This window comes from Garra rufa, chromosome 22, assembly GCF_049309525.1.
Source record: "Garra rufa chromosome 22, GarRuf1.0, whole genome shotgun sequence".
Classification (NCBI taxonomy): Eukaryota; Metazoa; Chordata; class Actinopteri; order Cypriniformes; family Cyprinidae; genus Garra; species Garra rufa.
Window position 1 is genome coordinate 11,879,217 of NC_133382.1, and position 25,922 is coordinate 11,905,138.

General features: G+C 35.5%; 2 protein-coding genes across 2 annotated transcripts in view; both read right to left on the reverse strand.

The window, feature by feature from the left end:
* Positions 1 to 552: 552 nt before the first annotated feature.
* Positions 553 to 20,691, reverse strand: get4 (guided entry of tail-anchored proteins factor 4). The gene is made up of 9 exons (XM_073828469.1): positions 20,542 to 20,691; positions 15,997 to 16,075; positions 15,758 to 15,839; positions 13,791 to 13,940; positions 13,554 to 13,692; positions 6,799 to 6,939; positions 5,186 to 5,261; positions 4,378 to 4,450; positions 553 to 1,370 (listed from the first exon to the last, which is right to left on the reverse strand). Exons 1-9 carry the CDS (start codon positions 20,679 to 20,681, stop codon positions 1,282 to 1,284), a joined length of 969 nt encoding a protein of 322 aa, XP_073684570.1. The 5' UTR covers positions 20,682 to 20,691; the 3' UTR covers positions 553 to 1,281.
* A 359-nt stretch (positions 20,692 to 21,050) lies between these two features.
* adam9b (ADAM metallopeptidase domain 9b) overlaps positions 21,051 to 25,922 on the reverse strand; it is a 28,645-nt gene continuing 23,773 nt past the window's right edge. Inside the window, exons 20-22 of the mRNA XM_073828607.1 lie at positions 25,511 to 25,595; positions 22,975 to 23,021; positions 21,051 to 21,644 (exon numbers count right to left, since the gene is read on the reverse strand). Of these exons, the coding sequence (XP_073684708.1) occupies positions 21,587 to 21,644; positions 22,975 to 23,021; positions 25,511 to 25,595 (190 nt within the window). The 3' untranslated portion in view covers positions 21,051 to 21,586. The remainder of the gene's footprint in view (positions 21,645 to 22,974; positions 23,022 to 25,510; positions 25,596 to 25,922) is intronic.

Here is a 25,922-nt window from a genome sequence, read left to right on the forward strand (position 1 = left end):
GAGGACAGAAAGATTTAAAGATCTGAACGTCAGTTAAAACACTAAAATGAGAGAAGAAACTGTTAAATAAAGATGTTATTTTTGAAGCTTCGAAACATCACGGTTGAACCACTGATGTCACATGGACTATTTTAACAATGTCCTACCTTTCCGGCCCTTGAACGTCAGTTGCGTTGCTGTTTACAAGGGTCAGAAAGCGCTCGGATTTAATCAAAAATATCTTAATTTGTGTTCTGAAGATGAACGAAGTATACTATACTGCCCTCCAAAGGCAAAGTGCAGTAACTACGAGAACACTGAAACATGCCTTTAAAGTTTTTACAACAGCTAGTCAAACATGTTGACACTCTCGTTTCTCTGAAACGGGACAAAACTGAACCAGGAGACTCTGTGACAACTGTTTTGTCTTGTGGCAAAGTCCATTTTAAGCCTTAACTCAATTTTGACCAAATGTGTAGTTACTGCGCTTTGCCTTTGGAGGGCAGTATACTGTTGTACAAGCCCAAAAATTTTACTTGATCTACAATAATAAAGAAAAACAGGACGCATCTATTTATGTTACATCCATCTTCTATTGTTTTATTACGTTCAATCACACCTCAGCAGAGAATGAAGCGGCCCCCTTGTGGCCGAGACATTTATAACAGCACATTCACACTCCGATCAACACGAACATGCATTCATCTACCCGCTCAATCACGCACATTTGTACGATGTGTGCTTTTCTCATTCTCACACATACAATGTAACAGAAGTGGTGAAATGTCTCGTCGAGGATACGGCAATATCCCCGGTAAGATCTAGCTGTGCGGACACACAAAACCAAGCCTTGTTTTGATTTGAGCTACCATACTGTAGAATTTATCAAAGTATATTAGAATGGATTATAAGTTAAGAGCAATTGAATTACTTTTTAATTAATACATTGAGCCACCGCCACCCTCGTGGCAGGACCGGAAAGTCCCTCTCACAAACGAGGGTTCCTGACATCCAACAGCTCAGTAGAACTACAAATGGAGGGCGTCACAATTACATCTCAAGTGCGTCTGTTTTCTGCTCTTTTTACGAATTTTGTTCAACAGTCCGGGAAGTTTGATATTGTTGCACCTTCATTCTTTAAAAACTATACACAGAACAAAGTCCAACAATAACAAGAAAGAGTTAGTTATTGAAAAAGAGCGCCCAAACGGATGCGTGATTGGTCATTGTTCACGTCAGTGAATGGTTTGGTATGGGGCTGGTTTATGATGTTGGGGACCAGCGAGCCACCGGTCAGACGCTTTAGTCCAGCTCAATCGGGCTGCTGTCCTCCTGAGCTTCCTCGCCCTCTTCCTCCTCACCTGAACCCATTAGACTATTCAATAGGTTTCCTATTACAAAGAAAGCAAAGTAGAATCTAGTTATTTTTGAACTCTTCACAACATGTCCTTAGATTACCCTGTGCTGTGTATTATTCTAAACGAAACACTGGAGGTTAAATACAAGTACAGAAAATATTTGGACCCTTTTTATATGTATAAAGTTGAGGGAAAAAGCCACATTTACCTTTTTATTTTTTTTAACCCATGGCAGAAATACGCTTCCATAGTTTTCTTTTTTTAAACCTCGGAAATGTACAGCTTTTTCACAATAAACAGTTTCAAAGCAGCTTTACAGAAAATCATGATGTTAAAGTTTATAACATCTTTTATCTTTTTCAAATCCTTGCATTTTCAGTTGAAGTCAAAAGTTTACACACACCTTGCAGAATCTGCAAAATATTCATTATTTGACCAAAATGCATGTTTTTTTTTTTATTTAGTACTGACCTGAATAAGATATTTCACATAAAAGACATTTACATATAGTCCACAAGAGAAAATAGTTTATAAAAGTTGTTCAAAAGTTTACATACACTTGATTCTTAATACTGTTGTTACCTATGGAAGCCCGTTTCCGCTACTGAATAAAAAATTGTAAAAATAATTGGGACTTATCATCTCACAATTCAGACTTTTTTCATCAGAATTGCATCATATAAACTCGCAATTCAGATTTTTTTTTTCCTCAGAACTGTGAGATATAAAGCACAACTGCGAGTTATAAAGTCAGAATTGCGGGATATAAACTCACAATTGCGAGAAATAAACTTGGAATTCTGACTTTTTTTCTCCTCTAAATTCTGACTTTTTTCCTTGCAGTTTCGAATTTACATCTCGCAATTCTGACTTTTTTTATCTGAACCGTGAGATATAAACGCACAACTGCAAGTTATAGAGTCAGAATTGCTAGATATAAAGTCAGAATTGCGGGATATAAACTCACAATTCCGAGAAATAAACTTGCAAGTCTGACTTTTTTTTCTCGCAATTGCGACATTCTGAGAAAAAAAGTCGGAATTGCGAAATATAAAATCATAATTGCGAGTTATAAATTCCAGTTCTGAGGAGGAAAAAAAAAAAAGACTGATATGTTCACAGAATTGTGATATATCACAATTCTGACTTCATTTCCTAGTTTATATCTTGGAATTCTGACTTTATAACTCGCAATTGTGAGTTTATAGCACACAATATATCTCACAATTCTGAGAGAAAAAGTTTGACTTTCTGAGAGAAAAATTCTGACTTTTCTCTCAGAATGGCGTGATCCAAACTCGCAATTCTGACAGCAGGATATAAACTAACAATTGCGAGAAATAAACTTGGAATTCTGACTTTTTCCACCCTCAATTCTGACTTTGTATCTCGCAATTCTGACTTTTTTCCTCGCAGTTTCGAATTTACATCTCACAATCCTGACTTTTTTTCTCTGAACTGTGAGATATAAATTCTGACTTTTTTCCTCGCAGTTTCGAATTTACATCTCACAATCCTGACTTTTTTTCTCTGAACTGTGAGATATAAATTAGGACTTTTCTCTCAGAATACCGTGATCCAAACTCGCAATTCTGACTTTTTCTCAGAATTGCGAGTTTATATCTCGGAATTCTAACCTTACAACACGCAATTTTTCTCTGAGAGAAAAAAGTTGTTTGTTTAGTGATTCTGAGAGTTCCTTGTTTGTTCTGAACCGTTAAACTGCCCGCTGTTTTCTAGAAAAGACCTTCAGGTCCCACAGATTCTTAATTTTTTTTTTTAGCATTTTGTGTATTTAAACCTTTTCCAACATTGACCGTATGATTCTGAGATCCATCTTTTCACACTGAGGAAAACTAAGCCAGGGGTGCAAACAATTAAACGGAATGAGGATGTGTACATTTTTCATTCTTTGCCAAAACATAATTTTGTTTTATATGTTTAGTACTGCCCTTTAGCAGCTACAGAAGATACATGTTCCCCAGAAGACAAAATAAACAAATTACCCTGGACTTTAAATGTAACGTTTTCACTCCCCAGCTCCTAATGCATCGTTTTTCCTTCTAAACCATCAATGTGCGCTTTAACCTTCTGTAGTAGTTGCATATGAGTCCCTCAGTTGTCCTCAGTGTGAAAACATGGATCTCAAAATCATACAGTCCCTGTAGGAAAGGGTTCGAATACACAAAAAATGCTTAAAAAACAAAGAATTTGTGAGACCTGGGAGGTGTTCCATAAAACAAGTTTACCAAATAAGTCAGGCTTACTTCAGTTAGTCGGACTTATTTTGAGCCAAATCAAGTGACAACACGTCAGACTAACTAAAATAAGCCTGGCTTATTTGGTAAACTTGTTTTATGGAACACCCCTCTGAAGGATCTGAGATAACAACCCAGTATTAAGAATCAAGTGTATGTAAACATTTGAACAGGGTCATTTTTATAAATTCAACCATTATTTTCTTTTGTGGACTATATGTAAACATATTTTATGTGAAATATCTTATTCAGGTCAGTACTAAATAAAAAATACCATGCATTTTGTATGATCCCTCTTGTTTTGGTCAAATAATTAACATTTTGCAGACTCCACAAGGTGTATGTAAACTTTTGACTTCACCTGTATATGCCTACATCTAGAAAGATGTCACAGAACAGTGAAGTCTCACAGGAAAAGACTAGTTTCTGAAATTAAAAGTTCAACTAGATGCAAAAGCATCAGTGAGTGTTTTTATAGTGATAGCTGGATGTTTTAAATTCTGTAAAATTACCTGCTAGGCTCCAATAAAAGCATATTACCAAATTTGGATTTTGTGTTTATTTTTACACAATGAGATGCAAGTGGAAAGATCTTATCAGCAGGATACTAGAGGAGCTCCTGACAAACCTCAAGATCATATTCAATAATTAACTCAACACATCACTTTATAAAAGGGTTAAAAGTATACACGTCATTAATTTAATTGTTTAACAGTGCTTTAGCATGTGATAGCAGCATGAACCATGATCAGTAGTCACACAGAGATAGGGATGTTTCTTACCTAGCAAACCACCATATGATGATGACTGTTTAGGTGGCACTCCAAAAAACAGTTGTCCTATTCTATCCAGATACTGTGGTCAAGAGAAGAACACATTGTGTGTTAGAAACAAAGTCCAAAAGTCTTCTCATGCATAATCCACACTACATTGTACCAGTGAAGGTGCCTGCAACCTTGTAACGGTTTTACTGTTTTATGTAACTGTATTCTTATTACATAAATTATTACATTAGCTTAGCATCAAGCCAACTTCAAATTCTTTTATCTATTGTGTAGTCAATGATGCAGACAGCTTATTAGGTCAAGAGCATAGCTAGCGTTTTAGTCATTCTGCCTACCCTAAGTACTTAGAAAGAAAAAACAAGCTTGTTTGTGATATGTTTACAGGGTTAGTTCACCCAAAAATGAGAATTTTGTTATTAATTACTCACCCTTGTGCTGTTCCAAACCCATAAGACCTTTGTACATCTCGGAACAAAAAATAAGAGAGCTCTCTGAGTCTGACCCTCCATAGACAAAGGGTCCTACCACCGTTAAGGTCAAGAGAGGTACCAAGAACATCAACAAAATAGTGGTTTTATGAAGCTACGAGAACGTTACTATGTTTCTGTGCCTTGACCGTGGTAGGACCCTTGCTGTCTTTGGAGGGTCAGAGAGCTCTCAGATTTCATCAAAAATATCTTACTTTGTGTTCTGAAGAAGAACGAAGGTCTAACAGGTTTGGAACAACATGAGGGTGAGAAATTGATTACAGAATTTTCATTTTGGGTGAACTAACCCTTTGAGAGCATTACTATCACTAACTCACCTCATTGTACATAGGGTCTCTCTTCAGTGATGGCTGATACTGCTCGCATAACACTGTGAAGACTGTCAACTTCCCACTGAAAATAAAACCACAATCATCCAGAGGTTGTGTAAAGTGTTTTGCTTAAACACTGATGAATCATTCAAAATGTCAGATAAAGCTACTTAGTCTAGAGCATGTCTCTTCAACTCTAGTCCTGGAGGGAAGACTTCAAAAATACTCCAATGTAACCCACGTGTCAGTAATTTACAAGTAGTTCTAAACACTTTTAATAGCTTGTTAGTATATGGTCGACTCAGCAGGACAATGGCCCTTTAGGATTGGAGTTGAAGAGCCCTAATCTATTGCGTTTCCACAATTAAAGGAGAAGTTGATTTCCAGAACAAAAATGTACAGATAATTTACTCACCCCCTTGTCATCCAGGATGTTCATGTCTTTCTTTCTTCAGTTGATAAGAAGTTGTGTTTTTTGAGGAAAACATTTCAGGATTTCTCTCCATATAGTGGACTTCAATGGTGCCTCCGAGTTAGAACTTCCAAAATGCAGTTGAAAATGCAGCTTCAATGGGCTCTAAAAGATCCAAGCCAAGGAAGGTCTTATCTAGTGTCTATTTACAATTTATATACTTTTTAACCTCAAATGCTCATCTTGTCTAGCTCTGGGTGAACTCTGTGCATTCCGGGTCAAGACAGTTAGGTTATGTCGAAAAACTCCTGTCTCATTTTCTTCTCCAACTTCAAAATCATCTTACATCGCTGTTTTACCTTTTTTTGTAAAGGGTCTATACTTCTGCAGCAATGTGGGACAATTTTGAAGGAAAAGAAAATGAGATGAGAGTTTTTTTTTACATACCTAGCTGTCTTGAACCGGAATACACAGAGTTCACGCAGCGCTAGACAAGATGAGCATTTGAGGTTAAAGTATATAAATTTTCAATTTGTTTAGAAAATGACCAAACGTTTCACTAGACAAGACCCTTCCTTCTCAGTTGGGATTGTTTTGAGCCATTTGAAGCTGCATTTTGGAAGTCCACTATATGGAGAGAAATCCTGAAATGTTTTCCTCAAAAAACTATTTCTTATCGACTGAAGAAAGAAAGACATGAACATCTTGGGTGACAAGGGGTTGAGTAAATTATCTGTTTAATAATTTCTGTTCTGGAAGTGAACTACTTTAAGTATGCTAACAGGAACTAGAAGTGAAGAAGGGGAGATACAAGTTTTAAATTTGACTAGAAAAGAGGTGTAAGTGAGAAGCTGGGTGGAGAAATTTCAGAGGAGTAAGTCAATGGGATACTGTTCCTTAAATTGGGTCACCAGATCATAAGATCACACCGTGTTGTATTTTTCCTCACATTACAAAAGAATAAAAATAAAAAAAATCAAGAACCTGCAACACAGCTCTTAGTAGGACTAAAATAACTGAAAACACTGATATCAAAAGGGACTATTTTTACACCTGCTTAAGAATAGCCAGACAACAGATACTTAGACTGTCAAAGGGATTATTTATAGAATTTTGTCACAGAATTTTACAATGTAAGAGCAGGGGTTCTCAAAATTAAAGAGCCTGATGCTGAGATCAAGAGCATGAATACAGGATAGTATCTCACCCGTCCACAGCTAGGAGGAGGAACCACAGGAAATTTAGCAGAGGCTGCACAAACGGAGGACCCTTCTCTATAGACGGGTGCTTCTGTGTGTATGTAGTGAACACCACCAATGCGCTTGTCTTGTTTTTTAGACAAAGGAACCTGCAGTCAAGAAAATATGTAGAAATGTATACAAATCATAACAAAATAAAGCAAAAATCAACATACATTTACTGGATGTGACAAGCACGACAAAAAATGTTTGCATCAAGTGATAATTTACTCACCCCCATGTCATCCAAGATGTTGTGTCTGTCTTTCTTTAATGGAAAAGAAATTAAGGTTTTTGATTAAAACATTCAAGATTTTTCTCCATATAGTGGACTTCAATGGGAGGCAACAGATTGAAGGTCCAAACTGCATTTTCAATGCAGCTTTAAAAGTGTTCTACACGATCTCAGCCAAGGAATAAGGGTCTTATCTAGTAAAACGATAGGTTATTTAAAAAATATCCTACCTTTTTGAACCAGAGTACGCAGATGAAGAACTAACCATGTGTAACCTTTCCAACGTAATTACGTTATGCGCGAAGTAGCGAACACGCATCACAGAGCTAGTGCAAGATGAGCATTTGTGGTTAAAAAAAATTACATACATTTTTATTATTATTATTTTTTTTTTTTAGAAAATTGTTTCGGTAGATTCATTATTTCTCGGCTGAGATTGTGTAGAACCCCTTGAATCTGCATTGAAACTGCAATTTGAACCTTGAACCCTTTGGCTCCTACTGAAGTCCAGTATATGGGAAAAAAATCCTGGAATGTTTTCCTTAAAAACCTTAATTTCTTTTCAACTGAAGAAAGAAAGACATGAACATCCTGGATTATATGAGGGTGAGTAAATTAACAGGATTTTTTTTTTTTTATTCTGGAAGTGAACTAATCCTTTTAAAGTCATCGAGTCGTCCACATACATCGTAAAAACAATTTATACGATTTCTGCACTATTTTACAATTCTTCTGAATGCCATTCCTACGATATCTCAGTGTGAGAAACAGACCCAAACGAAAGTTGTTTCCTTTAATTTTTTATTCACTCAAGACTGTGTCAGTAACTCAGTTAAAACTCTAGCCAATTGTGTTCAAGTATGCCTAAAGATAGCAGGCTCTCTACCTAACTTTATAAAGTACTGTTGAACGTCAGTTCCTTAGAATATTTCTCCTTCACACATTGACCAAAATCATCACTGAAAAGCAACAGCGTTGCAAACTGACACCTGCTTGCATGCCTACCAAGTTCCGGTGAGAAGACTAGAGCATTATTTCCTGTCTACAAAAGCAAACTGCTCCCAAAGGCACATTTCTTCAAACTGACCTTTGTGTAATGGTCCCATCAAGCTGTCCGATGGGCATTAGAGCTGCACCCACACTGAAGTGGATGTCTCTCAGGGACACAGACTGCCCACACTGTGAAAACATAAGTCTCGGGATGCTGCAACAAGCTCACACCAACATGCATGTCTTGCACTCCCTGAACCTGTATCCTCGCCTGTATTGTGTACGAGCTGACCTTGGTCCCTCCCTTGAAGCCTATGGTTTAGTCAAGTTTGGTGGATTGGACAATGAGAAAGAAGTCAATGAGTCTGAAGTTGAGCTTTTTTGTGTACTTTCCAAGGCTGTGGAACAACTTGGTTGTGGTTAAGCTGGAACGCAAAGCGTCCAACACTCCTTCAGGTTTAACATATTTTGATTTTTCAGCATTTTGTGTATTTGAACTCTTTTAAAACAATGACTGTATGATTTTAAGATCCATCTTTTCACACTGAGGACAACTGAGGGACTCATTTGCAACTATTACAGAAGGTTTAAATGCTCACTGATGCTCCAGAAGGAAAAACAATGCATTTAGAGCCAGGGGTGTAAACTTTTGAACATAATGAAGATGTGTACATTTTTCTTATATTGCCTAAATATCAGGTTTTTTTTTATTTTATTTAGTACTGCCCTTCAAAAGCTACAGAAGATACTTGCACAGTTGTCCTCAGTGTAAGTGAAAAGATGGATCTCAAAATCATGCAGTCACTGTTGGAAAAGGTTCAAATACACAAAAATGCTGACAAACTGAAGAATTTGTGGGAAGCGAAGAATTGCTCATTTTTACATCCCAGTGGTTACTTGTTACAGATGACGGAATTCTAAGGAACAATGTACCAGATTCACTATCCTTGCATTCTAGCTGTGCCGTAAAGTGTGTGAATGATGTTCTCTACCATTCAAGAATAAGCAGAATTTGTTTTGAATTCTCTCAGCTGAACTTTCTGACTATGCAAGCCCATATTATAGTGGAGGGCTTAGGAACAATAGAAGCTTTCGTTAGTTTTAGGAACTAGACACCAGGCGGTTCCCCAAGAACTATATGCTCCCCTAGGGGCGTTTTCTTTGTTGCATTTGAAATGCCAGTAGGAACTGACATAAGCCTGCTGACAGCGAGGCCATTTAAGGGCAAAGAAAAACTCTGAGTTTACTTTAGATTTCTTTAGAGAGGACATGTTTTTAAATGTTCTCTTTTGTTGTAAAACAGGTTCATAATCACTTCTCATTACAAGCTGCTTTTTCAAACGCACTTCCACCATCTACTAGCTATGAAAATTCTGCCATTGCGAAATCCCCTTATACTCAAGTTTGATGATGAATGAGGGGAGTATTCTTCCCATCAAGAGTTTTCAGAAGGCACTGGGCCTGGTAGCAGCAGTGTCAACTTTAATACCGCTAGTGCTGCTACATATGCGTCCTGTGGTGCCACACAGCTACCTCAGTGCTCTGGCACCATGGATAGTCCGCAGCTTTTGTCAAAAAGACGTGGACATGGGCCAGATTTACAAGTGAAAGAGAATCACGACAGATGTGTCCACCACAAGTTTAAGTGTTAGCGCAGTGGAAGACCAGCTTTCGGCATGTGGACGAATGTAAAAAAAAAAAAAGCACAACACCTTAATTGAACTGAAAGCACTTTCATTCAAGACAGTGCTACTACTTGCTCTGGCTTCGGTGAAGCAGGAAGTTAATATGCAGGTGCTTTAGGTGAACTCTGCCGTTTTCGGTTTAAGCCAGGTGTCTTTAGATTAATCTTCAATTTAAATTTAAGAAATTGATGATCTTAAGTGTGCGAAAAGTGCTCTCGACACTGTTCAGAGCTCAGGTAAAAAGGCTTTTGGTAACACTTTACAATAAGGTTCATTAGTTAACCTTAGTTAACCATATTAGTTAACATGAACTAATAATGAACTGGACTTATACAGCATTTATTAATCTTTGTTAATGTTAATTTCAACATTTACTAATACATTATTAAAATTTTGTTAACATTAGTTAATGCAGTGTGAACTAACATGAACAAACAATGAACAACTGTATTTCCGTTAACTAACGTTAATAAAGATTAGTAAATACATTAACAAATGTATTGCTCATGGTTAGTTCATGTTAGTTAATACATTAACTAATGTTTAACTAATGAACCTTATTGTAAAGTGTTACCGGCTTTTTTAATCAGCCTTTTCTCCCAGAGGGGTTAGCTTGTGAGATGAACAATCTTTATACATCTTGTGCCTTGTTAGAGCACTGTATATCTGTACTCAGCACTCTAGTCAGTTTAGGCTTTCTAGGGCAGCTTTTCGGGGTAATGCTATAGGTGTCCTGTATCAAAACTGAGGTTATCACACTGAGTTGTGGATGCCATTTCATTGGCTTATGATTCTTAGGGCTTGCACTGACTTATTGGAGTAATCTACCAGAGGAATAGCGTTCTCGTGGGCATGGACAAATTTTGTGTCCATCCAGGATATTTGCATGGTGACATACAACAGCGTTATACGACAGTGCTACGTACCGGGAAATATTCCAAAGTCTCAACTTTCAAAATATATCAGTTTTTTAGCAAATACAAACAATATGTTTTACAATAATGTGTTTTTTACGCCCTTTAATGTGGCGTGACAGATCGCTGTATTCACTTCAGTTTAAGCGGCATGTGAGTCAATCATCTTTCCGATTACAATAATGAGACATTTGTTTAATTAAATTAGGCTATCCTGTTTTTTCTAATGCCTTCTGATGTTCCTTCACTGTTATATCTTGCTATAAACTTGAAATAAAGAGGAAAAACACATTTATAATTTATATTTCGTGATAAAACTGACGAAATGTGAAAGCTGAGCTGCGTTGTATTAAAAGCAACAAAGCACAAAATTATTGCAATTACTGGGTGGCTGGAGCACTACAAATAATGAACGGAAGGCATTAAATATTATGTTCAATCAGTTACTGTATTATACCATAAATAAAACAGCTTGTGAATAGTCACTTAACGTTATATACCTCAGAAAAGACAACAATATAGCGTGTTATATATAACAAGCCCACTTCAACCTTTAGAACGTTTTGTTGTTGTTTTTTTAATTAAATACATGTAAGGAATAAAAAGTTAGACACCTCAGAGATTTTTGCAGAGTAGGTTGTGGAATTTTCACGAAGAAAACAGTATCATTTAATGAATTGATTCCCATGAATACAGCGATCCGTAAGATGATGTGGCCACTCGGATGCAACAGTTTTCAAACATATTCCGGTGGCCTGGCAACTTCTTCTGGTGCTTTCAATTCGGGCCTTTGCACGAGCAATATAGGCTATACTCTCAAAATATTATAACTTTAATTTCTACGATTTAAAAACATTTAGACTTTATTCTCGTAGTATTTCAACTTTGTTCTCGTAGTATTTCAACTTTATTCTCATAGTATATTTTGACTTTATTCTCGTAGTATTTATTCTCGTAGTATTTAGACTTTATTCTCGAAGTAGTTCGACTTTATTCTCGAAGTAGTTCGACTTTATTCTCGAAGTAGTTCGACTTCATTCGCGAAGTAGTTCGACTTTATTCTCGAAGTAGTTCGACTTTATTCTCGAAGCATTTTCGACTTTATGCTCGAAGCATTTCGACTTTATGCTCGAAGCATTATTGAACTCCCTGACTATGCAAGTCAATATTATAGTGGAGCACTTAGGAACAATAGAAGCTTTCGTTAGTTATAGAAACTACACACCAGGCGGTTCCCCAAGAACTAAATGCTCCCCTAGGGGCATTTTCTTGGTTGCATTTGAACTGCCAGTTGGAACTGACATTTAGGGTAAAGAAAAACTCTGTACATTTCTCTACAATGGAGAACAACATATAGAGAGTAGGTTTACTTCAAATTTCTTTAGAGAACATGTTTTTATTCTCGAAGCATTTCGACTTTATTCTTGAAGCATTTTGACTTTATTCTTAAAGCATTTCAACTTTGTTCTCGAAGTATTTAGAAAGGACCGACGGCCGCGTTTGGACACCCCTGACCTAGATGCATCTTCGCTTACATTATGACGGTGCTGTCTTTTATGTTGTGCTGAGTTTATTCTGTGTTCTTGATGAACACAGGATTTTTAAGATATCTGCTGATGGTATCCACCATTATGGGTTACTATGGTAAGGTGACCTGGTTTCTTGAGTATGTGGTCTCTGCAAAACAAAAGTGGGCATTTCTAACTTTGTGGGTTTTTCAAACTGGTGGATGATACTAAATTATGCAATTAAAATGATGTCCCTTACAAATCAGGTAATACAGTTCAAAACGCCCCTCTATTTTGGCCTCGCCCACCAATTTGGTAACTCCCTTTACTATCCTGCAGAGACTTATACTTGGTTTTCTCTCAACAGCACCACTCTTGAGCCGTATATATGAGCTGTATAACATGGCGTGATTAGAAACTGTTCCCCACAGAATCATTTACTGATGCAATGTCAAGTGTTTGAAAGGGAACATCTTAGATTGCATAACCTCGTTTTTCCTAAGATGAAGGAATGAGACATTGCGTACAAACCTCTAAGATATGCTACGCCCCTTTGCCTTCAGTCAAATAATTCTGAGAAACTGGTGATCGACAGCACAGGCAGAGAGCCCACCATCAATTATACATGCTCGAACACCATTGGCCAGTGGTCTACTAGACGTTTTGCCAGACAAAATTCAACAGGGCTTTAATATTTTTTGAGAAAGTTGTTTCACATAGTGTCAGTTACTGATGCAATATCTCAGGGGGAACACATGCAACCACAGGAATAAACTCTCAGCTGTAGTTCTGAAATATGATGCTGTTAAGACTGGTGGTCTAATGTTTTTCAGGGCAAGAACCTCATAGGCGACTGAGACATAGAGCAGGGACCCTCGATACAAAATGTATTAAGCAGAGCTACATATTAGGCTTACGGCCTTCCATATTATGATAGACTTGTGATGTTTTTAACCATGTTTTAATTTTTTTTAACAAAAATGATTTGCAGTCAAACATTAATTAGCGGACCCCCTTCAGCACTGCTTCGGACCCCTGGTTGAAGATCCCTGTGTTAGACAGATCACATCAGTTTTGACCTTAATGACGACTGACCATACTGCACTAATGCCAACATCAGATGTTACATTTGAACATAGTGAACAACAGAAAGCAACATTTTCTGTGAGCTTAAAGTTGGGTCTGTTCCTCACACAAAGCTATCGTATGACTTTGGAAGACATTAAATATAGTGAATGGGTTTATATTTAATTTGGAGCTAGACAGCCCCAGTCCCAATTCAATTCTGTACACTGTATAGATTGTTTTCTTACATTTAATCTTTTGCATTATGCAGAAGAAACAGTCAAACTGGTCTGAAACTGCATTGTTGTGTAAAGCTCTAGAACTCACTGTAAAACGGCCTGCGCTACAAACATGTCCACCTCGCCGTGAAATCCTCGCGCTGATGAATACTCCACCAACATCTGTGCACAGCCCTCTCCATCAGACGAGTGCAGGAAATGATAGCGTGATTCACTATAGTTTTGCTCTATATGCAAACAAATAAATCATGTGGGTTACCCATAGAACAGCTGATTGTGCCTTTATCTGATAACTTATTGGATGATTACTGTCATGGGTTTTTACCTTTCCACAATGTGAGTGCCAGCAGCTGGTGTAGTTTGGGGTGGCCCAACTTCCCTGATCCTTCTGAGGACCACTTGATCGCTCTGGAGACAAACGCCACTCGCTCTGGTGAATTTGGGTCCATCAGGCTGAAGAGTTTAGCCAAACGTTCTAGAGAAAAAAAAAAAAAAAACACCAAGAATGTAACTGCACAATTAAAAGGCCATCATGTAACTGCTGCAGATGAAAAAGGAAATTTGAACTATACTTCCATGTAAGTTTGGGAAATATTGAATATTTATTACATACTGTATTATTTTGTTGACAATACGAAGTTAACCAAAATAGTCAGTATTATGTGCTTTTAATTTTTTGATTCAATTTCACATAGACTTTAATTCATACATTTAGTTTTGTACCTACTCCTTGTCTCACGACATGTGACTAAAGGGGCCAGATTAACTAAACAGGGCAAATTAGAGCACAACTCCTTAAAAGCACAGATGGTAGAGGAAAATTTTGCATGTGATTTACTAACAATGCACACACTGAAGAACACGACACAGTCAGATAATTTCCATAATGACCTGGACAATCTACCAAAAGCAGTGCAAATCACCACCTGCTTTAAGACATGCTTTTTTGAGGGCATTAAATAATGTCGCAAATACCAGTAATTTGACGAGCACAAACGTTAGTAAATCATGTTGCGTGATTCATTTTAATACTATCCTCCCATACATTTTGTCTGAATAGGAAACTCCTTCAAATGCATATTTAATAAGGTCAGGCAAAAAAAAAAAAAATTGAACTGAGAGAAAAATTCAGAACTGTAAGATATAAACTCGCATTTGTGAGAAAAAAAGTCAGAAAAACTAAAAATTCTTGACATTATTTACCACTATTCTTACTTTATAACTCATAATTGTGAGTTTATATCATGCAATTCCGAATTAATTTCTCATAATTGAGTTTATATCTAGTGATTCTGACTTTATAACCCACAACTGGATTTTATACCTCACAATTCTACGAAAAAGTCAGAATTGCAAGAAAAAAGTCAGAGTTGTGAGATATAAACTCGCATTTGCGAGAAAAGTCAGAAAAACTTGCAATTCTTGACATTATTTCTCAAAACTGTGAGTTTATATCCCACTATTCTTACTTTATAACTCGTAATTGTGAGTTTATATCATGCAATTCTGACTTAATTTCTCATAATTGAGTTTATATCTAGTGATTCTGACTTTATAACCCGCAACTGGATTTTATACCTCACAATTCTACGAAAAAGTCAGAATTGCAAGAAAAAAGTCAGAGTTGTGAGATATAAACTCGCATTTGCGAGAAAAGTCAGCGATTCTAGCAAAAAAATATCTAGCAATACTGAGTTTATAACTTGCAATTAGAAGCTTATATCTCATAATTCTAAGAAAAAATTCTGAATTGCAAGTTTGTATTACGTACTTCTGGGAAAAAGGCAATATTCAGTGGCAGGTTTATGTCAATGAATCACTTCAAATAAACATTTTGACAATGATGTATACACATTTTTAATATCATTTACATGAAAATAACTGGAAAAACATGCCTTGATTATTTGAAACTACTTTTTTCATTCGTACGTTAAACATTTTGAAGCTAATTGGCTACAATGACTGTTGGTTAAAATTGAGTTCCACTGATTCCACTGAAAAAACACACTTTTTCAGAAATGAAGAAACATAAATAAATAAATAAAAATGTTTACAAAAAGTACCACACAAAACTGCAAAGAGCTGCTGCATTTAACAGCTTGGCGCTACCGTAAATTTGAACTCGTTGTTGGCTACTAATATTTACACACTTGTTTTAGCTTAAAAATGAATAAACCTTCTGAATGACCTAAAAATTCAGCTCTAACTACAGATAAAGTTAAATCCAACTGTTTGCCAAAAAATAAAACACTAGCACAACAGCCTGAACAATATAATGTTCAATAAACTCACCTAGTGTCTCATCGTCTACTTTGGCCCCAGATTTCTCCAGGGACTCTAGTACCAGCATGGACAGATCTGCAGCACTGTTTTGCTGTTTAGAAAACAAAAACGAGTGTAAAGATTGAAAAAATGTCAACTTATAGTGGACCTTCTCAGAACCGTTTCAAAACTGACCTTTTCAGAACTTTAATTAAATGATAAACTACAGTCTCTAAATGACCTGAAACTGATAACAGAGGAACACATACCTGATTATAACTAAAGAAGAGCAACGCTCCATTGTACATCAACTCTCTGGCCTCCGCATGCTTCGCTTGTGACATGTACCTGCACCCAAAACAACATGTTATTAATACAACGGTTTTGTGGCCTCAGCATGGGATAAAGACAAATAGTGTTATTTAAAAAAGTTTAACTTTTTAAACTTTTAAAAAGCAAGTTAAATAAATGTAGGCCTACCAAGTGCTGCAAAATGTATTATCTGTATTAATGTGGGCTTTGACACATTTATTCCATTTTAAAATTATATTTAGCCCTATAAAGATTATGTAATGTAACTATAAAGTAAAATTTGAGGTCCCCAGCTCAAATTTTTGATTTGGTTGTTTTTCTGAAGAAAGATAAACATGTCTAGTGATGAAAGCCAAAATATTAAGTGTGAATATTTACTGAGTAATCCACCATTTTGTAGAGGAGGGTCAAAATAAAAATTGATAATATTCAATAATCAGGACATAGAGTAGGCTTGCCACGATAGACGGTGTTGACGGTGTTACCGGTTTTAAGACGCAACACCGGTGACATCACTTTTCCACCGTGACACCATCCCCACATTTTTTTTTTTTAAGTATTCGTTTTTTTATTAAATAGGCCTATTTATTTGAATTGAATGGAAAATATCATTCTAAATAATTTACTTAAGACGAGAACATGCACTATAATTAAAAACTGAACATAGCTACAATGTGTCATATTTAATTTATCACGTGAGGAGTTCACGAGTTCGCACTTACATATAATAAACAGCGTAAAAGTTAAGCGTGTTTGGCGTGCTGTCCGGGAGAGGGGAGGGTGGAAGGATGCTGAAAACAAGAGATGATGAAGGTAAGACTGCTTGGCTTTTTAAAGGGATTCTTTTGTAGTGCTTGGATAGGGAGTGTGATTGCTGACGGTGAATTGGCCGTGTTAATTATCTGTACGAGCGCCTTATCGAAATTTGATAAAACATCACAGCGAGAGGAGTCGAATTTACAGAAAGAGAATGGCGGACGATTTAGTGTCAAAAAGCAATGCAAAAGCATCTGTTTGGCAATATTTTGGGTTCAAAGTTTTTTTTTGTAGTTTCGTTGTCGTCCATTCAAACAATTGACGCCGAATTGCCAATGCCCGCAAAACTGAAAGTGAAAGTATAAGACGCACGCATTTATAAGCTATTTAAAACCAGGAAAAAAAAGAGGAAACCCCCACCCCCACGGTGATACCGGTATTACCGGTGTTGTCACATGCCGATTAACCGGTGGGGAAATTTCCTCATCGTCACAACCCTAACATAGAGCCTCACTGAGATCCCTATATCTCTGGGACTGAACAATATATGGCCATGAAAATTAAGATTCCAAAAGAAAAGTTTATTAAGAACTAGAATCTAAAATCATATTGTGTTATCTTTAATACTTCTCGAGTTATAGGCACATAAACTTTGGGAAAAGAATATTAATGACACTCAGACAGGTATGTTTAATGCAGCTGTTTTGATAGAAGGAAACTAGATACATCTCTAGTTAGTTAGTCAACATTAGTTGTTCTTCAGACATTCCATATTTTTGCAAAGTGACCCACACTTGTTTTTTGACCACTGAAAATGTGTACAATTTACTGATTTGCTCCTGGAGCCATACTGAAATTTGAATATCTCTGGAACCGAACCATATAGGGTCTTAGAAATAAAGATGCCAAAAGGAAAGTTTGTTAAGACGCAATGTCTAAAAAGGGCATTAAGATATCTTTAACACTTCTTCAATTACAGGCATCCAAACTTTGGAGAAAAACTTTAAAAGTGCCGTTTCCTCAATTTTGAATGATCACCAAATGATGATGCAACAAAGATTGCTAAAGTGCACATTTTTTGCTAACAGACCTATCAATCTCTGTGTAAAAGTAACATTATGATGCTGCCATCTTTCTGTAGTCATTTTTAACCCGTTGTAATTTGGCTGTAAATATCTGAAAATTGCCTCTACAAAATAGTGGACTACTCATAAAATTTTCATCCATGACATTTAATATTTTGGCTTTCATCACTATACATGTTTATCTTTCTTCAGAAAAACTATGAGCAAAATCAAAAAATGTAGCTGGGGAAGTTTTTGAAATTTGTTTGAATTGACATGGAATGACCCAATAACATTCTTCATACTACCATGAAAACATGTAACTGTGCACACCACATCATTTCCATATGTTTAAAACATGTTTATTTTTATTTTTTTTAATAATAAAAAGACTTTATGTTTCTACGTATAACAAATGAATTTTCACAGAGTTCCATCTATCACATGACATTTTACAACCTGGACGTCTCTTGCCATAAAAGACATATTTTTTGAGACTTTTTGAGTTTGACACACAGTCATGAGAGTCTATTATAGTTCCTATTTTTTTCTGCAAGTTCTTTCATGTAGAATGCACCTGGTTAATGATCAAATATTAACAAGCTCAGTGATTCTTGAGACGTGGGAGAAAACATGTCCAGCAATTATAACTGCTATTAGTTTTAAAAGTAAAAATATTTATAGAATGTATTTAACATAATTCAATTTAATTGTATCATTATTACGTAAAACCTATGACACATATTGTCTTCTCACTACATCTAAAACAGTGTTTATTTATCCATTTGCTATAAAATGGATACAAATATTTTTTAATGATGAAAAAGACCTTGTTTTGTCAAAAGCAACACTAATATCCTATATCAAAGCAAGGTTGTTTTTCAGTGACACATGCATGTTTAATAAGGTTTCAAAGTTGTGTCCTCACTTTTCCAGTCAACACCGTCAGACATTAATTCAAATTTAATAAAATCAGGGAATATCATGGCCAGCTGTCACTCTAAAGGACCCCCTTGCCACAGTCCTCTTCTGCAGACAACATGTGTCAGACAGGCTCTGCTAAATTTGATAGTTTTAGAATAGTTTTAGAATATTTTAAATTCTAATGAAATTATTTGAAATATTTAGATCATTTTATTCTCCTGAAGCAGGTTCCATAAGCCTCTAGCATCAACAGAAAAAACTAAATGACTATTACATGAACTCCATTTGTTTTCTGAAAGAAATGGCAAACTTGTCAACACCGTCAGATGTCACCACCATAAGATTTTGTGCTCCAATGATATATCAAAATACCTAAATGTGACTGTTGAATAAAAGCTTTATAAACAATAACATACGCACTGTTTGTTTTAATACAATAATTAATCGATTCATTGTATTTGATAGTTAAAATGACTACAAAGTCAGGTTTTGGTCACCACTGTCACATGTGTCAACTCCGTCAGTTCTGTCACCTCCGTCAGATGAATATTTTGATGATATTTCATTATATGATATTTTATATTTGTTGTGGAATTATTGGTCACATGTGAAAGTTTGATCTGTCTACTTACACGAGAATGTGTTTTGAACTGTTAAAAACATCTAGAATGCTGTTAAAGATAAAGTTAAAATTATATTACACAGTCCAAGTTAAAAAGCACATTTTGTTAAAAAAAAAACAAAAAAAAAAAAAGAGAAAGGTTAGGAGGTTGTATCAAAGCATACATAAATGTAGTTTCATTTGTCTGAGTACAATGTTTTAATTTTTCAATTTCGCTCCCTGTTTTGTCCCACTTCTCAAGAATGACATTGTTGAATGAGTGTTATTTTTGTCATAAGAAACAGTAATACAACATTATTTCAGACTACTATTCTTTGCTTATAATGAGGCTTTTCTTTTTCATTGTGAAGTACATCTGCATCACCCTGACATTTTACTTTATTATCTGCAATCTGATCTGTGCAGTATTTGATGCAGGTGGTGATGCTCGTCTCAACATCATGGGTAAAAGACGTTTTGTCTATTAAATACAAACAAATGCCTATAAATGCCATCTTGATTGGCAGTTTTGAAACTCCTGAAAACGCTAATTTGATAGGTTGAAACCATGATAGAAAGCTAGAAAGCTTATGAGGCTATCCCAAAATGCTGCCTAGGTAGGCTGCTCACTAGTTAGCAGGTCAACAAAAGGAAGAATGAATGGCAGGAATGGTTTTACGAAATATTAGTTGTTGTCCCCTAATCACGTTGGTCTGAATCTGTCGGATGATTATAAAAAGAGACTTTAGACTTAAAATGTCAAATTTCACAATTCTGCTGCTTAACAAGCTCTATTTGTTAAAATGCTTAAATTATAAGAACTGCCAGGATTAATCTCACCGTCGTAATATAGAGAATTGTTTTTGAGGAAGTGTTATTATATTTTAGAGTATAATTGACAGATTATTCAGGTGGTGCAATTGTTAATCAACCTTGTTCTTCTGATTAGCATGTAGCTAGCTCACGCTGATATTTTGACATGAATGACTACGACTCTGACCAATCAGAGATAAGACTGAACTCAAGGGGCGGGTCAGGAAGAGCAATTTGCCAATCAGCACAACCGATGAACACGCTCGGTTGACAACAAGAAAGATCTGGAAGCTACAGGGCCCGGGACAATCATTATTCCTCCTGTAATAAACGATAAAGCTCACCTGAAGAATAATGTCCGGTACATCTGATGGGCCTCATAATAATCTCCCCTCTCCACACTGGCTCTTAGTTTGCCCTCCACTCGCTGTACTCCTCCGCGGTTTCTAGCGCTGGAGCTCTTCAGAGACTCCTGCTCCGACATGACTGCTCCGACCAACCAAACGCGATTACTGAGCCTTCAGACTCGCCGTACAATGACCTATATGCCATCCACAGACGGACAGATAGATATTTCTTATATATATGTTTTCTCGTTTTAATTATAACAGTAAAATACAACATGTAAAAAAAAATGACACAATGGAGATAAACGCATAATAATACGAAATATAAATGTGGTCAATTACGGTTGAATGTACAGTATTATTTTTAAAGATCTATGAACTACAGAAATTAATAAATCAATTAAAAAATAAAAAAGAAACAAGTACGACCAGGTAGTGCTGCAGAAATATAATATAAAAAGAGGTAAAGGAATTTATTGAGGTATAAGTGAGACCCAAGCAAGAGATTTAAATACAGAACATACTTTATTATTGTCATTTTGACATTCATAGTACATATAAAATAAAGATTTTGTGGGTAAAATTACAAATTTCACAATTTTGATCAAAATAATTGTATTAAAAAGCTACTTTACGAACAGAATGGTACATTGAAAAAAGCCAGTGAACCCTACTGAATGTTACTAAATAGGCAACATTTTCTAATATATAGTTTGCTGTCCTTGATGAATCCCTGCACTGAACTCAGGATTACGGTGCATCTTAATCTATGGGAAATTAATTCTTTCCAGAAACGCAATAAATATTAACAACAACAAGTATTAAATCTCTGTAAACATTTTTTAAATTCTTATTAAATTATAAGCAGCATATACTGTTTCCTGACCAGTTCAGAACAGTATTGGTCCTTCATCTGTTTTAAATGATAGAAAAGGTGATGACAAATCTGAGTAATAAGATGTTTTCTATAGTATTCTTTGAAAAATTGGGTCAAGTAAAAATATAATACAAAAAGCAAAAACTGTGCAACATCACGCCTTCTTCATACTGGTACTTGAGTCTGCCTGGGTGGGATTGGTCTGGGGACTCCTGGCCCTTGTCTGTAAGGTTGAGAAGCAGGTCAGTTGTACTCCAGTGAAATATCAAAGACAGATTATGAAAAGAAAACACATGACGCATTTTCTACTTTACTTATTCTTCAGGCATTCTACTTTAAATACAATAAGTATCAGCTGTATACAACGTGACCAACATTTGGTTTTCAACCATTCAAAATGGGTAATATTTGACAATCTGAAAATGGAGATCCCCATATCTCTGGGACTGAATAATATAGGGCCCTGGAAATAAAGATTCTAAAAGAAAAGTTTAGAAGAATCTAGAATCTAAAATCATATTGCAATCTCTTTAATACTTCTTGAGGTGTAGGCACGCAAATTTTGGAAATACAATATTTATGGCACTCGGGTATATTCAATGCATTTGTTTTTAAAACAAAAGGAAATGAGATGCATCTCTACTTTAACATTATTTGTTCTTTAGACATTCCTCTTTAAAAGAAAGGTAGTGTCAAATTTTTGCAAAATGACCCATGTTTGGTTTTTGACCACTAAAAATATGTACAATTTAGTGATTTAACCATATTGAAATTCCAGTATCTTTGGAACTGAACCAAATAGGGTCTTAAAAATTAAGATGCAAAAAGGGAAAGTTTGTTAAGACTTAACATCTAAAAGGTCATTACGATATCTTCAATACTTCTTGAGTTACAGGCATGCAAACTTTGTAGAAAAACTTGATATTTGCTTTTACCCATATTTGAATGGTCACCACTGGCACATAATGCAACAAAGATTGCTAAAGTCATCTGATTTCACTAACAGACACACCAATCACTGTGTAAAAATATAATAATGATGCTGTGATCATTCTGAAGTCATTTTTATCCCCTTGTAATTTGGCTCTAAATTATATTTAATTTAATTTATTCATAATTTATATTTATAAATTCTACAAAATAGTGGATTACTTAATAAATATTCATTCATGACATTTAATATTTTGGCTTTCATCACTATACATGTCTATATTTTTCAGAAAAATATCAGCAAAATCAAAAATTGAACCGGGGACCTCTGGTTGAGTTGACGTATAAATGCCTATAAATGTTCTCTTCTTGTCACCGCTGAATAAGGGTCTTATCTAGTCAAACGATCATCTTTTTTAATTTATGTACTTTTTGACCTAAGTAGCAATCTGTTTACATCACAACCCAGCAATGGTTATAATGTGTAGTTTAAAAAGCTGTGCTTTAAATTTCATAGGGACTTTAATGTTAGGGGTATGTTGTTTGCCTTGGCAAACACCACCAATAAATCAATAGAGAGCAAAGAAAACTTAGGCTGGGTTTAATATTTCTAGTGCCATTACCTTATTTGAGTTACTGAGGTATCCACTGGTTGTGCTGGTCTAGGTGGCTGAAAGAAATAAATGAAGTGGGCAAAGTTATTATAAAGATGATCAACAGAAGTTGACTTACCTCTAAACCTTTAAAAATGCCAAATTCAGGTTTACTTTACACATTTGTAAAGACAAATATCTTTACACACAAAAAGCATAGAAAAAATTCTGTATATTTGTAGCCCTGTTTCTAATATTAGCATCATGAAATGCTGAATTGTTGCTTAAACCAGAGTACTTATCATTAACTGAAACTTAAACCATAAAAACTAATAAAATGAACTTAGTTCACTTCCAGAATAAAAAATTCCTGATAATTTACTAACCCTAAGTCATCCAAGATGTTCATGTTTTTCTTTCTTCAGTTAAAAAGAAATTGAGGTTTTTGAAAAAAAAAAACATTCCAGGATTTTTCTCCGTATAGTGGACTTCAATGGTGCCCAACAGGTTGAAGGTCCTTTCAGTGCAGCTTCTCTAAAGCTCTACAAGCTCCCAGATGAGGAATAATGTTCGTATCTATCATCCACTTTTCAAAAAATGTAACTACAAATGCTTGACTTCACGCATTACATAGTCACGTGGGAAAGGTCACGCAGGATGTAGGCATAAGTACCGACCCAGTGTTTACAAAGGGTACGTGAAAGCCCTTACAAAAAAGGTAAAACAACAATGTCGAACAAATTTGAAGTTTTTTGCCCTACCTTATATTTTTAAACCGTGCGTGGCTTTTCTAATGTAAAAGTAGGGCTGCCTCTAATAGTAGACTAGGGCTGCTTGATAATCATAATCACAATTATTTTGGTCAATATTGTAATCACGATTATTTAACACGATTATGACTGGGTCCAAAATGTTATATTAGTGATTCATTTAGAGATAGCAATACAACAGAAAAAAAGATACAAATGAAAAACAAAAAAACAGTGCTTTTTTTGGGAAAAAATAAAATACTGGATACATTTATGCAAGTCTAAAGTAGTCTCACAGCCTGCTACAGAAATTGAATGTAATTATTTAAATGTAAAATAAAACAGCGTTGTCACTGTAATTATTAAACATGCTTTGTTTCTTATTAAATCTACAAAGGTCCTTCATTCAAGAGCAGTGAGTGATTTTTCTCTTTGTATTTTTATGTTTTATTAATATTAAGCACAGAGATGGCAGAAGGAATATTATTTGTTGCCGCTTTAAGAGCCACACGGATACTGTTACACACATATTTTTTTATTCTCAAATGTTTATGATCATTTAAGACATAACTGATGAGGGTTTACATGAATAATCACCAAGCGCCTCATTTTGAAATTTTTTGCGTGTATTTGTCTATTTAGGCGCGCACCTCGAGCTATAAGAAACTTTACATGTCCGTGTTCTGAGAGCATACACAGAACAGCACAAGTTCTCTTTCTTGCTTTTAAAAACACAACATCAAAGAAACAATAAATCAAGCACGTCCCGTTTTATTAAAGTCACGTTACATTTTGCTGATTTGGGGCGGAAGGGGGCGCAATAGTCGTTTCATCTCGATTACTGTATTTTAATGATCGTTTGAAGCCAAAATTAATTGCACAGCCCTATACTGCATTCCAAAGGCAAAGTGCAGTAACTACGCCAAAACTGAAACTGAGAAAAATGCCTTTAAAGTTTTTACACCAGCTAGTCAAACATGTTGAAACTCTCATCTCTCATCTCTGAAACGGGACACAATTTAACCAGAAGACTTTGCCACAAGACAAAACAGTTGTCACAAAGTCCATTTTAAGCCTTAACTCAATTTTGACCAAATGTGTAGTTACTGCGCTTTGCCTTTGGAGGGCAGTATAGTAGGCTAACCATTAGTCAACATGAAGAGGCTTGGTCGACCAAAATTTTATTAGCTGCACTAAAAAATAGTCACTAATAGTCGACTAACGCTTATAATGAACGACTACTAGTTGACTTAAAAAAAAATCTTTAGTCGAGGGCAGTCCTAGCATGAAGATGCACATCGCAGCTAGTGCAAGACAAGCATTTGTGGTTAAAAAGTATTTTTATTTTGATTTTTTTTAGAAAATGACAGATCGTTTCGCTAGATAACACTCTTATTCCTCAGCTGGGATCGTGTAGAGCCCTTTGAAGCTGCATTGAAACTGCAGTTTGGACCTTCAAGCTGTTAATGAAGTAAAATCCTGGACTGTTTTCTTTAAAAACCTTAATTTCTTTTCAAAAGAAAGACATGAACATCTTGGATGACATTGGGTTGAGTTAATTATCAGGACATTTTTATTCTGGAAGTGAACTAATCCATTAACTGAAATAAAGTAAAATACCAATAAGTCTCATTTTAACTAAAACTAATAAATAAAAATAACTATTATATAGGCAAATTTAACAATAATGAAAACTAATAAAAACGACAAAACAATTACTAAAACTTTAAAATTAAAGTGAAAAAGAAGATATATTGAAAATATTAACAAAAGCTATAATAAGACATCAACGATAATAAAATAACAGTGGTTTGAACCTCTGCCATTGACTGTGGGGTGGACGCTCTTGCTGCATTGCCGTTTGCCTGGACATTTGATGGACCACTTGCAGCACTTTTTGACCTGTTGTAAAATATTAAACAAAATATTGAAAATAATATCTCATTTCAAACATGAACTTTCAGTTTCAGGTTAAATTTCACCAATCGTGTTGCAATATTTCAACCTGCACCTTCTTCACATACCATTTGCAATCCATCAAAACCTGGAACTCATGCTAGGTGCATATAAATGAAGTCAGTCATGAACACGCCTCTCATATGCATCTGATTGAATCATTCTTGGTACAGAATGTTCCAGTCTGACGCAATAAGCATGACGTTATAACCCTTCCCACGGAAAGCTCTGGTAAATGATAATGCGTATGTTTTCTAGTCATTACAACACTAG

What these genes read in the sequence shown, in the direction of transcription:
- get4 (XM_073828469.1), bottom strand. Translation starts at nt 20,681, where the DNA reads ATGTCGGAGCAGGAGTCTCTGAAGAGCTCCAGCGCTAGAAACCGCGGA. An exon ending in TACCGGACATTATTCTTCAG is followed by an intron (nt 16,076 to 20,541) that starts GTGAGCTTTATC and finishes TTTTGGGTGCAG; the next exon opens with GTACATGTCACAAGCGAAGC. An exon ending in AGTAGACGATGAGACACTAG is followed by an intron (nt 13,941 to 15,757) that starts GTGAGTTTATTG and finishes TTTTTTCTCTAG; the next exon opens with AACGTTTGGCTAAACTCTTC.